Here is a 15,008-nt window from a genome sequence, read left to right on the forward strand (position 1 = left end):
ACAGAGAAGATTAAAAAAATCATATCACTACAGTGTGATCTTAAGGTAAAAACACTTATCTTAAAATGAACATTTAAAAAAAAAAAAAGAGGGGATCCCTGGGTGGCGCAGCGGTTTAGCGCCTGCCTTTGGCCCAGGGCTCGATCCTGGAGACCCAGGATCGAATCCCACGTCGGGCTCCCGTGCATGGAGCCTGCTTCTCCATCTGCCTGTGTCTCTGCCTCTCTCTCTCTCTCTCTCTGTCTCTCTGTGACTATCGTAAATAAATAAAAATTAAAAAAAAAAAAAAAGATCTTTAAAAAAAAAAAAAGATGAACATTGAAGAGACAGATAAAGCCCTAATAAATTCATCTTAGTTTTTATATGCTAACATATTATAATTTCTTTGTTCCTTTAAACAAAGAAGCTAATTTGCTTAATAACAAAATTAATTTAATTCAGCTGTGCTGGATATTTTCTTTTTTTTAACTCATGACCCTGGGATCAGACCTGAAAATAAAATTTAAAAATTGTAAACATTAAAAAGAGACCTGAGCTGAGATCAAGAATCAGATGCTTAAGCAACTAAGCCATGCAGGTGCCCCATGAATATTTTCATTTTCTTTTTTTTTTAAGTTTTATTTGTTTATTCATGAGAGACACAGAGAAAGGCAGAGACATGTACAGAGGGAGAAGCAGGCTCCCCAGAGGGAGCCTGATGCTGGACTCAATCCCAGGACCCCAGGATCATGACCTGAGCCAAAGGCAGACACACTGAGTCATCCCGGAGATCTAATATTTTCATTTTCTGCTGTGAATGATTTCCCCTACCTTTTTCATTTCTTCAACATATGCAATCATGGCTTCTTCCTTGGTCATATCACCCAACGAACTCCAAGCATCCCTAGAAATAAGAACAGGCAAATATCAAATTACTGAACAATTTCCAATTGCTCAGAATACAATTTGTAGTCAATGCTATAGGGTCATTAATTTAAAACAGGCTTTCTACTTAAAGCCTATACAAAAATATTATGCTTCCAAGGATCTCTTTAAAAGTACCATCTTAGGGGATCCCTGGGTGGCTCAGCGGTTTAGCGCCTGCCTTAGGCCCAGGGCATGACCCTGGAGTCCCAGGATCAAGTCCCACATCAGGCTCCCTGCATGGGGCCTGCTTCTCCCCCTGCCTGTGTCTCTGCCTCTGGGGTGTGTGTGTGTGTGTGTGTGTGTGTGTCTCATGAATAAATAAATAAAATCTTAAAAAAATAAAATAAATGTACCATCTTAAAAAAAAAGTATCAGAGAAAATAAACTGTCAAATTAAAGAGTATTTAAAACTAGTAAATATGTAGCCCATCTGTAAATTATAAACTATAGGTTACAGAGACTATTATATATAGCATAGGGTAGATACTATATATTGTTGAAAAATATTTGCTAAGAACTCTTCAAAAATTTTGTATGATAAAGAATGGTGACAGCAATGAACATTTTAAAAGACTCTATATGAAATGAACTATCATGGCCATGTTTTAAATGAACAGAAATTCTGGTTAAAAGTTTCATTAATTTTAAACAAGAGTCTAACATATACTCAAAAAATAAAAGTGGCTTCCTACTTCTTAGAAACAAAAATGTGAGGCATGAGATTTTATTTTATTTATTTTATTTATTTTATTATTTATTTTATTTTATTTATTTTATTTTATTATTTTATTATTTTATTTTATTTTAATTTTATTTTATTATTTTATTTTATATTTTATTATTTCATTTCATTTCATTTCATTTCATTTTATTTTGGCATAAGACATTTTAAACCCCTAGATAAGGACAACAGTCCTCTGAAATTTTTGCCTATAATGAAACTCTTTCTTTTTACACATTTTTTCCAGAAGCAGTTTAAATCCACCAACGGTCAATTCTGAGGGAAAAATCGTAAGGTAAATCACTTGTCTTAAAACAGATCAACTAACAGACAGCTATTACATTTAACCTTTTATTTATGACTATTCACAAAGAACTTAGAGGAAAACATAGTACTAAGAAATCCTCAAAGGAGTTTAAGGACTTCCAATTCAGTGTAAATAAATTTAGCCATCAAAATGTGTGGCTCTTAAGACCTGCTACACCAGCTAGCATACTCTGTTCCTAAAGTACAGTCCATGTTATGGAGGTTTCTCTGGCTATTTTACGACTTTCTTATGTATATTAAAAATCAAATTTCTATTCAAGTACAGTGGGACAAGAGTGATAGCCCAGACCAAAAGTTAGCACAGCATGTGCCTAGTTACTTATCACCTAAAGGCTCAAAGTAAACAGTGTCACTTGGCAAGTAAAAGTCATTATTTTTCTTGGTAAAAGAGGCAGGAGAGTTTAACTGCTCTTGGGAGTTGCTCTTCTTACAATAAAATGAAAAAAACTCCTAAAAGGAAAGACTACCTGAAAATGATTTTTTTATCTTTGATACACCGGTCCTTTTTGGTTTTACTGTTTTCCTCTCTTCCCCAAGACTTTTCTCTTCATATGAAATTGTGTTAAAAGAACGTGGAGGATAAAAATCGGATCCAGTACGTTAGAACAGTCTCTGCTCAGAATAATACGTAACCACATAAATAAGTCATATGATAACTATGTCATTAAAATAAAATTCCTTTCATAGCTCCCTATATGAAATTACCATTTATATCTTCCAATAGGATCCCAGAATCCAGGCCTTGAAAGTTTACACGGTCCTTCAGTTGCCTGCTTATAGAAGCTATAGAACTTGAGCATCATTTCATTTGTTGGCTGAAATGAACCTATTGGAAACATATCAAAAACAGATCACCTGGAGAATACAATTGACAATCTAAAGCTATAAATCAGCTTAGTTATAATAATAGTGATTTTTAAATATTTCATTAATAGTTCAGATAATCACTTATTTGTCTTATAGAAACAAATGTCACGGCTCTGTAAGTTGCTTCAGTCCTCTGACTTAAAAAAATAAAACTCGGGCAGCCCCAGTGGCACAGCGGTTTAGCGCTGCCTGCAGCCCGGGGTGTGATCCTGGAGACCCAGGATCGAGTCCCACATCAGGCTTCCTGCATGGAGCCTGCTTCTCCCTCTGCCTGTGTCTCTGCCTCTCTCTTCGCTCTCTCTGAATGAATAAATAAATAAATCTTTAAAAAGAAAAAATAATAATAATAATAAAAATTAAAACTCTTGGGGCACCTGAGTGGCTCAGCAGTTGAATGTCTGCCTTTGGCTCAGGGCATGATCCCGGGGTTCCAGGATGGAGTACCACATTAGGCTCCCCACACGGAGCCTGCTTCTCCCTCTGCCCATGTCTCTGTCTCTCTCTCTGTGTCTCTCATAAATAAATAAAATCTTAAAAAAAAAAACTCTGGAGATTGTTACACTTTATTTTTTTTAAATTTTTATTTATTTATGATAGGCACACAGTGAGAGGGAGAGAGAGGCAGAGACACAGGCAGAGGGAGAAGCAGGCTCCATGCACCGGGAGCCCGACGTGGGATTCGATCCCCGGTCTCCAGGATCGCGCCCTGGGCCAAAGGCAGGCGCCAAACTGCTGCGCCACCCAGGGATCCCTGGAGATTGTTACACTTTAATAGCAATGCCTAACATAGTTCAATAAATAAAAGGTTAAATGAACAAATATGCTCTAGATGTAACTAACTGGAAAATATCATTTAAAAAAGCAATATATGAAAATACAGAATAGCTGCATTATGCAACTATTAATAAGGTATTTTCTAAACAAGGATAGTGACAAACCAAACTGCCTAGCATAAGTGAAAAAGTTATATGTACAGTCTGCTTAATGAAACTTCAATATTAAGAAATCCAACTCTCTTGGCCAAATTTCAATTTCTTAATGGATAAGGAAGTTTGACTAAAGTCAACCAGTGTGTGCTGTGGTAGAAAAAGAATCAATCCAAGATAAAAGAGATTTCACACTTCCTACCTTTGTAATTTTGAACACATCAATTTCTTTGAAAATCAGTGTTCATACATGTCTCTAACATACCTATAACCTTTTTATAAAAGGTAACCTTTTAAAAAATTATTGTATGCATGAGTACTATAAGTTGCAATATTTCATAACAAGGAAAATCGGAATGCCAATGTTTTATAATAGGTAATGCCAAAATAATTAGGACACATATATACATATATACAACTGGATAATTTATAACTACAGCCCTTACAAATTATATATTATGAAAATACAAAGAATGGCTTGAGAAACGTTTCACAATATAAAATGAAAAAAAAAAAAACACACACAAACAGTAGTTCAAAAATAGCATATCCGGGGGCATGGGTGGCTCAGTTGGTTAAGAGTCTGCCTTTGGCTCAGGTCATGATACCAAGGTCCTGGGATCAAACCCTGCATCGGGCTTCCTGCTCAGCAGAGTCTGTTTCTCCCTATCCCTCTGCCTCTCCTCCCAACTCGTGCTTTCTCTCTCTCTCAACTAACAAAATAAATAAATCTTTTAAAAAATAAAATAAAAATAGCATACCAAGTACAATTCATTTTTGCAAAATATTTATATACATCAAAAGCAGAATAGAAGGAAACACACCAAAATGTTAAAGAAGATATTTCTGGAGATACTAAGCATAGAGATTATTTTTATTTTCCTGTTTGCTTGTGTTTTAAAATTTTTTACATTCTGTTTGTATATTATTTTTATACAAAATTATTACAAAAATAAAAAGTGTAAGAAGATATTTTTAAAAACTTTATAGATTGCATAACAAATAGTGTGTAGTAATCAAAAACTAGTAGTTTATAAACATTGTGAAAATTACAGCACAGACAAGCTGAGAGCTGGTGTTTCAGGTATGGGCAAGAATGAGTAATTAATTCCAAAGCCACAATAACAATTCTATATCATATATACTCCTTTAGGAGTATCTATTAGATATATTATTTCAATAATATCGTCCTCTTTGGTATAACATAGGTTAAAAAACATAGGGAAGTTACAGTTAAAATGGCTACATATTTTTTTAAGCTTTGAAATAGTTTTATTTGAAGAAGTATTTTTTAAATGGTTACCTATTAAATAACACAAATCTAAATTTAAAACACCAAGAGATTCAACTCATCTACAGTATCTACAGTAAATCAAAATAAGATTTAAAAGTTAAGATGAGTGACATATACATTAGAATAGATTACAGCAAAAATTGATAATGTTTTGAATATAATCTATATATAAACACCAGATAAAATATAATCTGTTCTCAAGGTGCTCACACATACTATATTTGATATTTGTATTTAAAATGTCATCTAAGAATTTAAATTTTTTTTTTAAGATTTTATTCATTTATTTATGAGAGACATGGAGAGAAAGAGAGAGAGAGGCAGAGACACAGGCAGAGGGAGAAGCAGGCTCCCTGCAGGGAGCCAGATGCGGGACTTGATCCCAGGACCCAGGGATCACATCCTGAGCTGAGAGCAAAAGCTCAACCGCTGAGCCACCCACGTGTCCCATAGGAATTTAAATTTCTAAAGGCTAAGGGTAAATCAAACATAGATGCTACATGATTCATTGTAACCTTAGACCTTACATAAAGGTCAAGGAACTAATTGTAAGATATTACTCTTTGCAAAACTGTTCAGGGCAGACACCTGTTAAAAGGTATTATTATAAAAAAATTTAATTCATTATAACAATACTTCCAGCTTCAATTAATACCAGTTTAATTTCAGGGGATAACAGTATACTGAATATTATCCAACTCAGGTGCCATTTGCCAGGATATCTTAACTTTGCAATAGCTTCTTAAATGCTATGTTTATACAGTTCATATTTACACAGATTTCTTAATACATTATATATACCCAAAAAATAGACTAGAGAAGTTAAGTTCTACCTTTAACAATTTTCAAAAAATTAGAAAAATATCGGTTTAAGAGAAAGGATGACGCTACAACTTCTGTAAAACTCTTAGAATGATGCCTTTTTATAAACCCTCTTAATCAGGCATTTTAAAAACCAACAGCTAAATAAGTTCCTACATTATTTCTTTACATATTGTTCATTCACTTTTTTCTTTTTCTTTTTTCTTTTTATCTTTCAACCCCTTCATAATCTCAGACGTTCCTCCTCCAGTCTGACGTTTGAGATTACAAAAAGAATACTATTTTGTGTATATTTGTTTTCAAAACCTTTTGAATTTGCACTTAATGAATTTTTATTAAACCATGTTGAATAGTCATTACCAAGTCAACTCATGATTAATTAAAGCAGAAAACATACGAAATACTGTAAAAATATGCTAACGATGTATTCAGTGAATTTTATGCTCTGGCACAGTAATAGTGCTTTAAGAAGCATCGTCAGAAAATACAAGTTAATTGTGAAAAATAATTCCTATAGTGAAGAAGGATACGAAGTAAAAGATAAAAGTTGTTTTTGCCAAGCCTCTCCAAAGGAAAAAAATATCTTAACGGCTTTAAACTTCCCAACTTTGGTCAAGCACATAAAATGACAAATTCAAAAAGCTCTGTAAACTCTTAACAGGATAAATTTGAAGAAAACCACACCTGGACACATCACAGTCAAACTGCTGAAAGCCAAGGATAAGGAGAAAAATTTTGAAAGGAGTCTGAAAAATATTAAATACAAAAGAACTGAAATGACTTTTCTCCTAAGCTGCGAGGAAGGCCCAATATAAGTATAAGAAAGAGAACACAAGAATACAGAGCACAGCACACATGAAAAAAGTCACAAATACATGTATGTATTAAAATAAATAATTTTACAAATGAATTTAGCTCTTCTTTCCTTTCCCTGCCTTCACATCAAAAGTCTTTGAAAGGTTAAATAGTGCAGTTTAGGAGTAGGCGGCACCAGGCATCTCCCACCCAGTTTGTTTGTTTTTTTTAAACATACCCAAATCCGCAGTCATTAAGTGACAGACTTTTGTTTTCAGCAATAGCAACTACTCAAACGCTGGATAACAGATTCGTCTGGTGCTTGCAAGATCAGCAGGTAATTAATTCCCATTCTTCACCTGCCCTCCAATTACATTCGTTGTACAGGCAGAAGCGAAGTAGGTTAAATTAGCAAGACTACCAGCCGAGAGAAGATTGAAAGAGGCGATGTTCCGGAACTGGGGCCTCGGGCCTCTGCAGGAGGCTTCCTGAGCGCACTTACCATTTTTCGGCAAACTCTGGATCACCTTCACCGCCGCCTCAAACCTGGTTTCGTGCACGGATCTCGTGTCCGCCATCTCCAGCCGCCAGCGCCGGCCCCGGCCCCGGCCCCGGCCCCGCTCCCGGTCCCAAGGTCTGTCGGCTGGAATCAGGCAGCAGCAGCAGCACCAGCTTCCCCAGGAGCCTGCATGAAACTGGAACATGGAGCGCAGCCGCGGATCAACATGCCCAAAGGGAGGAGGAGGCCCACGCAGCGAGTCAGCGCCCCGTGGCCCTGCCCTCCAGGCCGCACGGACCGAGGCGGCCCGGCTCTTTCCTCCTCCCCGGGGCGTGACCTAGGCCGCGCGGCCGAGAACGAACGACAACTCACCGAGAGGAAGAGCATCGCTAGCACAGCGCGGAAGGGCTCCGGCCAGCCGCGGCCGCCGAGCCGCTCCCCCACCCGCAGGACCCTGGCGGGGCAGCCACTCTCCCCATCCCGGCGGGGTCGGTGGGTCAGCCGGCGCCCTCCTCGCGGCCCCGCCCCAGCGCCACCCCAGGGCCCACTCGCTGCGGCCGCGGCCGCTCCGCCGACTCCACCCCCCGCCTCGCGTCGGAGCCTGCCGCGAGCGCTGCCGCCAGGCGACCGGGTAGCGCCAGGGGGGAAGGCAAGGCCGCAGGGGCGACGGCTCGGGTCCTCGCTGTTGGAACGGGCGGGACCGCCGCGTCCGTGCCGGCGCACCTGGGCTCAAAGGGCCGAGCGAGAGGCGGTACCGTTGGGGGAAAATATAAAAAGGACCCTGCGGTTCACAGCGCCCGAACTCTGAAGTTACGGCCCGAGGACTGTGCAGGGACGGGAGCAAAGGGCTTTAGGTCCGCAGAGACTCGGTGCGAACCTCAAGCTCTTAGAGCAAGCTGCTCAGCCTCTCCATTGGCAGTCTTGCCAGCACCCCAACGGCGGAAGGAATTAGAGGTGCTGCATCAGTGTTTTAGCAGGGCTTGGGCTGCCTCGAGTCGAGAACGCCCGAGAGCCCCCCAAGGAGCAGGAAGATCGCCGGCCGCCAGACCGGACTGGGGGCTCAGGGTTGGGGGTGGGAAGGAGGGCAGTTGCCCCGGCACCACGGCTGTCCTCCCACCCGGGGAACCGGGCACAGTCCAGCTCCAGCGCGATTTAATAGGTCACACGGCTCGAGGGAGGAGGCACTGAGGACCCAGAACGGGCTGTCAGCCCTCGAAACGGGACCCTGGGCCCTCACCTTTCCAGTATAACGCCCCGCGACCTCAGGCACCTGGAATCGCCCCCAGGCCCACGGGGGGCGGGGTACTGATGCGCGTTTTAGGGATGGAGCCCTGCGGCCCGGAAATCCCCGAATTGCCAGGACCTCACTGTCAGTTTGGGGTGGGTTAGGAGGGCTACTAGCAGATATCTAAGCGCAGACTGTAAGGTGCTCTTCCCTCCGAGCCGCACTACCGGCTTTTACCTTGGCATTACCAGGCAAGGCCCGTCCGGTATTGTCCCAGTCGCCCGCCCGCCCCTCGCCCTGCCCCGTGGACTTATGGGAAACGTAGTCCGCCAACCCCCTCTGCGACGCTTCCGCGTTACCTCCCTCGGCTGCAGGCGTACTTCTCACCAGTTCCGGTTCGGTGTCTGCGGCCGGCGGGCGCTTTGGCGGTTGCGGCGGAAATCCTGCTGCCCGCTGCGTCGCGCCCCCGGGCCCCTTCTAATGCCACATCCGCTTCCACCGAAAGAGACCCTCGGTGACGCCTTCGAGGGTACCCTGATGTGAGCTGGTGTGATTCGGAGAACTGGGCTCTAATTCTTTGCTCCTGATTGCTTACTAACTTTGAGGGCGAGTATATGAAAACGAGCGCCATTTGGGTGATAAAGAACTACCGCTTTTGTGAGTGCCCGGCATTTGCCAAGAGAATGGCACCTGTTGCAAAACGCAGTGGGGTGTTTACGAGTGAGGAAACGAGGCTCACGGTAACTGATTAGCCCAAGGTGCCACAATTCAGTAAGTAGCAAAACCAGGAGTCAGTCCATAAAACTCGTGCTTTTTAGATCTTGGGCTTATTCCAGGACACTAAAGTGTAAGGCTAGCCATTTTTTGTTTGTAATTTATTCAAACTAGGAAGGATTTATGTGTTACATCTGCTGCTTCCTCTATGTCTTTTTTTTTTTTTTTATCATATTCACTTCAGTTCCAGTCTGTTGGATCATGCATACTCAAGAAAGAGCTTAGATTTTTTTTTTCTTTAAAAAAAAAAATTATCTATTCATGAGAGACACAGGCAGAGGGAGAAGCAGACTCCCTGCGGGGAGCCCGGTAGGGGACTGGATCCCAGGACCCCGGATCATGACCTGAGCCAAAGGCAGACGCTCAACCACTGAGCCACCCAGGCGTCCCAAGAGCTTAGATTTCTAATCTAAGACTTCATTTTGACAACTCTTCGTTAAGTTTATGGAGTAAGAAATGTATAGTATTCTGGTCTTTAGGTAAGGTTGAATAAGAATTTTCTGTCAGTGGTTTTTATGGAATTTCCATTTGCAGGTAGTATGGATTTCGAATCAAGGAGAATAGCATAAGGAGAAAGGAAATTGGGATTATTCAGATAAAGGTATTTTAAAAGTAAGCACTTTCATATAACTGTGCTGGTTTACATATGGTAACTCCTACTGAAACACACTGATGAATATGGTGGATTGATCCGTTCCTAAGCTGCCTTCCATTTACCTGAACAGCCTGTAATTCTACCTAAAATACATCTCATGGAACACTGGTTGTCTTTCAGTACCTTCAGAGCAGTGCCTACTATGAAGCATTGTTCTTTTGAGACTGAATTGACATATAACCTATTAGTTTCAGGTGTAAAACATAATGATTGAGTGTTTGGACGTACTAAATGATCACCATAATAAATGAAGCATTCTTTTTTAAAAAAAAATATTGATTCATTTGATAGAGCGCACAAGCAGAGTGGGGTTGGCAGACAGAGGGAGAACCAGGCTCCCTGCTGAGCAGAGCACCTGATGCAGCACTTCATCCCAGGACCCCAGGATCATAACCTGAGTGGAAAGCAGATACCCCCCCCCCCAAAAAAAAGAAAAGAAAAAAGCGGATACCTAACATACTAAGCCACCAAAGAACCAGATAAATTAAGCATTCTTGATGGTGTTTTTCTAGAGATATTTTAATTAAGAATAAGCCCACTTCTCCCTCATGACCATAAAAAAGGTAAAATAGTACATTTTTGTGTCAAATCACTAGATTATATACCTGAAACTAATGTAACACTGTGTGTCAACTATACTCAAAAGAAAAAAAAAAGAAAATCTTTTGCTCTCTCTAGAGAAAAAAGGTTTATTTTTCTTTGTGTATATTATACTTCATTTAAAATTTACACTTAAAAAATTGTACGCATAGGGACACCTGGCAGGCTCACTTGGTAGAACATGTGACTCTTGATCTCAGGGTTGTAAGTTCCAGCCCCTCATTGGGTATAGAGATTACTTAAAAATAAAATCTTTGAGATGCCTGGGTGGCTCAGCGGTTGAGCATCTGCCTTTGGCTCAGGGCATGATCCCCTTCCCAGGAGCGAGTCCTGCATTGGGCTCCCTGCAAGGAGCCTGCATCTCCCTCTATCTACGTCTCTGCCTCTCTCTCTGTGCCTCTCATGAATAAATAAATAAATAAAATCTTTAGAAAAAAACAAATCCATAAAGACTATATTTTTCTATCAACTACAATTGGATCAAGAAAGCACAACCATTATGATTGATATAGTACAATAGATTAGTTACAGGGATTATACTTATATAATTGTGGGAGCTACTGAAGAGTTTATGAGAAGCTATTGCCATTGTGTCTGGAGGGGAGCTTAAAATTGCTATAGTGTGTCTTGTAGTCAAGAACTTACATGAAGTAGGGAAGAACAAAGACAAACTGAAACCCCTAGGACAAACTGAAACCAGTGAGGACAAATTGAATTCTATGTTCTCTCTCACTGCGTCTAAACTAGATGACATGGATGACCTTCAGAACGAAATGATACCAGTCTTCATGGAGCTGAACTCATGCCTGACCTAAGACTTGGGAAAGTGGGTCAAGGTGCTACTCCATACCTAATGCCCTTCAGAGCTGCTTGACTCCTATCTGCCAAATCTCACATAAATTCTTATGGTCAACCCTAATTTAGAACAATACAGAGAAGGGCATTCTGGGAGATGCAATTGTAGCTTCTCTAAAAATGATGACCCAATACAAACTCACCAAATTATTCTAATTTTTACTTTTAAAGTAGCCAAAATTTGTTCCAGGAATATATAGAAAGATGAATATTTAAGCGTCTAACATAGGGGTACCTGGGTGGCTCATTCAGTTAAGCATCTGCCTTTGTCTCAGGTCATGGTCCCAGGGTCCTGGGATGGAGGCATGTCAGGCTCCCTGCTCAGCAAGGGGCCTGCTTCTCTATCTGCCTCTAAAGCTCCCCCTGCTTGTGCTCTCTCACTTGCTAACTCACTCTCTCAAATTAATAAAATCTTAAAAAGGAGTCCTAGCTTCATGACCTAATATAAATCTAATTATCTCCCCAAAGTTCCCACCTCCAAAAGTATAACACTGGGGTAACAGGAGGGATCCCTGGGTGGCTCAGCGGTTTCGCGCCTGCCTTTGGCCCAGGACGCGATCCTGGAGTCCCCAGATCAAGTTCCGAGTCGGGCTCCCAGCATGGAGCCTGCTTCTCCCTCTGCCTGTGTCTCTGCCTCTCTCTCTCTCTCTCTCTCTCTCTCTCTATGTCTATCATAAATAAATAAATCTTAAAAAAAAAACAGGAAAAATGTGACAATTTTTAATTTTTTTATAGAATTTTACCCAATTGCCCTACATTGCTTATTGAATAATCCTTTTTTCTCCCCTGATTTGAAATGCCTCCTCTTAAAAGACTAGTTCCCGCAACTCAACAAAAACAATCAGATTTTGGGGCGCCTGGATGGCTCAGCGGTTAAGCGTCTGCCTTCAGCTCAGGGTGTGATTCCAGGGTCCCAGGATCGAGTTCCACATTGGGCTCCCTGAATGGAGACTGCTTCTCCCTCTGCCTATGTCTCTGCCTCTGTCTCTATGTGTCTCTCATGAATAAAAAAAATCTTTAAAAAAATCAGATTTTAATATGGGCAAAGAGCTTGAATAGACATTTCTCTGAAATAAGTATGCAAATGGTCAGTAAGCACATTAAATGATCCTCAACATCGCTAACCAATAGGCAAATGCAAATTAGCCATTTTTGTTTTCTTTTTAGATTTTTCTATTTCTTTATTGATATTTTCATTTTGTTCACAAAATGCTTCCTTGACTTTCTCCACATCCTTCTTTAGTTATTTGAGCATCTTTAAAAACAGTTGTTTTAAAGTCTTTTTCTAGTATATGTGCCATTAATTAGATCTTTATGAGTGACATTAGCTGTTGTTTTGTGTTCTTTATTGAATGGGCCGTATTTACTGTATGCCATGTGATGTTGTTGAATACTGGGCATTTTTTTTTATTTTATTTATGATAGTCACATAGAGAGAGAGAGAGAGAGAGAGAGAGAGAGAGAGGCAGAGACACAGGCAGAGGGAGAAGCAGGCTCCATGCACCGGGAGCCTGATGTGGGATTCGATCCCAGGTCTCCAGGATCGCGCCCTGGGCCAAAGGCAGGCGCTAAACCGCTGCGCCACCCAGGGATCCCCTGGGCATTTGAATCTAATAATGTGCTAACTCTGGGTACCAGATTCTCCAGTCCCCAGGGTTTCCTATTTTTTTTGTTACTGTGTTTGATTATTATTACTGTTTGCTGATTGTTGTATGCTGTCTGTTGAGGATCAGCCTGGGGCATGAACTAAAGATCTTCTCAAGTCTTTTCAGAGCCTTTCCCGGGGCATGTGTAGTTACTTCTAGTATTTCTTATATTTGCAGTTGCTTTTCTTTCTTTCTTTCTTTCTTTCTTTCTTTCTTTCTTTCTTTCTCTCTCTCTCTCTCTCTCTTTCATTCTCTCTTTCTTTCTTTCTTTCTTTCTTAAGATTTTTTTTCTTTCTTAAGATTTTAATTATTTGAGAAAGAGCGAGAGTGAGAGAGCCCAAGCAAGGGGAGTGACAGAGGGACAGGGAGAAACAGATTCCCTGCTGAGCAGAGGCAGATTCCTGGTGCTTTCTCCTCAGCAGAGGAGGCATCATCTCCTGAACACTCACTTTTAATGGGTGGTGTGCTAAGTAGCTGATGGCTAATTTTATTTATTATTTTCAAAACATAGGAATTAGCAAGGTTTCTGTAACTTCCCCAGAGTCTCACAGCTGGTGGATGATCAAGGCTATATTTAAAATGAATAAAGGGGGACGCCTGGGTGGCTCAGTTCTTGAGCATCTGCCTTTGGCCCAGGGTCCTGGGATGGAGTTGCGCATCAGGCTCCCAGAGGGAGCCTGCTTTTTTCTCCCTCTGCCTATGTCTCTTTCTCTCCCTGTGTGTCTCCCATGAATGGATAAATAAAATAAATAAATAAAATCTTTTTTAAAAAGTAAAATAAAATAAAATGAATGAAAGGAGGCACTTTCAGAACAGCAGCCTAGGAATAGTCTTAACCACCTATATAAAAGCAATGAGAACACTGGCAAAAGAGAGTGAGAGAGAGAGAGCACAGGAGTGGGATGAACAGCAGAGGGAGAAGCAGGCTCCCCACTGAGCAGGGGGGCCCCATTAGGGCTCAACCCCAGGACTCCATGATCATGACCTGAGCTGAAGGCAGATACCCAACTAAGCCCCCAGGTGCCCCAATAAATAAAGTATTTAATAAAATTTAAAAAAATAACTGGAAATAAAGGAGCATTCATTCAAGAAAAATAGCTGAGGGGCACTTGGGTGGCTTAGTCAGTTAAGCTTCTCTGACTCTTGATTTGGGCTCAGGTCATGATCTCCGTGTCCTGAGATGGAGCCCCCAGTTGGCTCCAGGCTTGGGGCTCAGGGCTCTGGGCTCAGGGGGAGTCTGCTTGAGAGTCTCCCTCTCCCAATATCTCTCTGCTCCTTCCTTCTCTTGTGCTCACACCCGTACTCTCTCTCTCAAATAAATCAATCTTAAAAAAATAGCTAAATCTAGTAAGAACAGTAAACATTGTGGTGTTTGAATTTGTCTTCTTTCCATCCCTCTCTCCCTAGCTCTACAGTAGCCTTGAAAACAAGCTATCTTGCAATCATAGTGCTTTGAAAAGCATCATCCTAGCAGCCTCTTGATGGGGAAGGACAGGTTGGGAAAGCCCCCAAAAATCCAATCCCCAGAGAATTATCGCTATTTGACTTTGCTGGCAACTCCCTTGAAAAGCTCTATTCTCAGAATTTATCTTTCACTTGACTCAGAACTCATTTAGCACTAACAATCCTATCCTCAAGGTATTTGTTAAAAAACAGTTTTGGGGCATCTGGTTGGCTCAGTTAGTTAAGCATCTGCCTTCGGCTCAGGTCATGATATGGGGATCCTGAGATCGAGCCTTGCATGGGGCTCCCTGCTCATCAAGGAATCTGCTTCTCCCTCTCCCTCTACAGCTCCTCCTGCTGTGCTCTCTCGATTTCTCTCTGTCAAATAAATAAAATCTTTAAAAAACAAACGAAAAACCAGTTTTTATTGTTTACCATTGCAGTGGCTATGGCAGCAATAATAGGTGGGGCAAACAGAAATTGAATAAAAAATTTAAAAAGAGAATGGAGAATGAGATGTTCACAGAGGGTTTTGAAAAGCAGCAACACGTATTTTTGGAGATCTAGAATACCATGACTATATGCAGAGTTATGTACATGCCCAGGAGACACTGGGACATTGAGTAGATATCGCAGTGGCAGCAAATGACAAA

The 15,008-nt window shown here is 41.1% G+C and overlaps 2 protein-coding genes across 10 annotated transcripts in view; one reads left to right on the forward strand and one right to left on the reverse strand.

Annotated features, from left to right (window-relative positions):
- The window catches only part of ACBD5 (acyl-CoA binding domain containing 5), a 48,527-nt gene extending 39,885 nt beyond the window's left edge, over positions 1-8,642 (reverse strand). For 5 of the 9 annotated variants that reach the window (XM_055331337.1, XM_055331340.1, XM_055331339.1 and 2 more), the window contains exons 1-4: positions 7,530-7,670; positions 7,161-7,353; positions 2,660-2,780; positions 811-883 (exon numbers count right to left, since the gene is read on the reverse strand). In XM_055331337.1, coding sequence (XP_055187312.1) covers positions 811-883; positions 2,660-2,780; positions 7,161-7,353; positions 7,530-7,544 — 402 coding nt within the window. In that variant the 5' untranslated portion in view covers positions 7,545-7,670. The other 4 variants (XM_055331342.1, XM_055331344.1, XM_055331341.1 and 1 more) reach the window with 4 other exon arrangements.
- Positions 8,643-8,811: 169 nt separating this feature from the next.
- ABI1 (abl interactor 1) overlaps positions 8,812-15,008 on the forward strand; it is a 131,206-nt gene continuing 125,009 nt past the window's right edge. Inside the window, exon 1 of the mRNA XM_055331349.1 lies at positions 8,812-9,153. The gene's annotated coding sequence lies outside the window, so the exon portion shown is untranslated. The remainder of the gene's footprint in view (positions 9,154-15,008) is intronic.

Source organism: Nyctereutes procyonoides, unplaced genomic scaffold, assembly GCF_905146905.1.
Source record: "Nyctereutes procyonoides isolate TBG_1078 unplaced genomic scaffold, NYPRO_anot_genome, whole genome shotgun sequence".
NCBI lineage: Eukaryota > Metazoa > Chordata > Mammalia > Carnivora > Canidae > Nyctereutes > Nyctereutes procyonoides.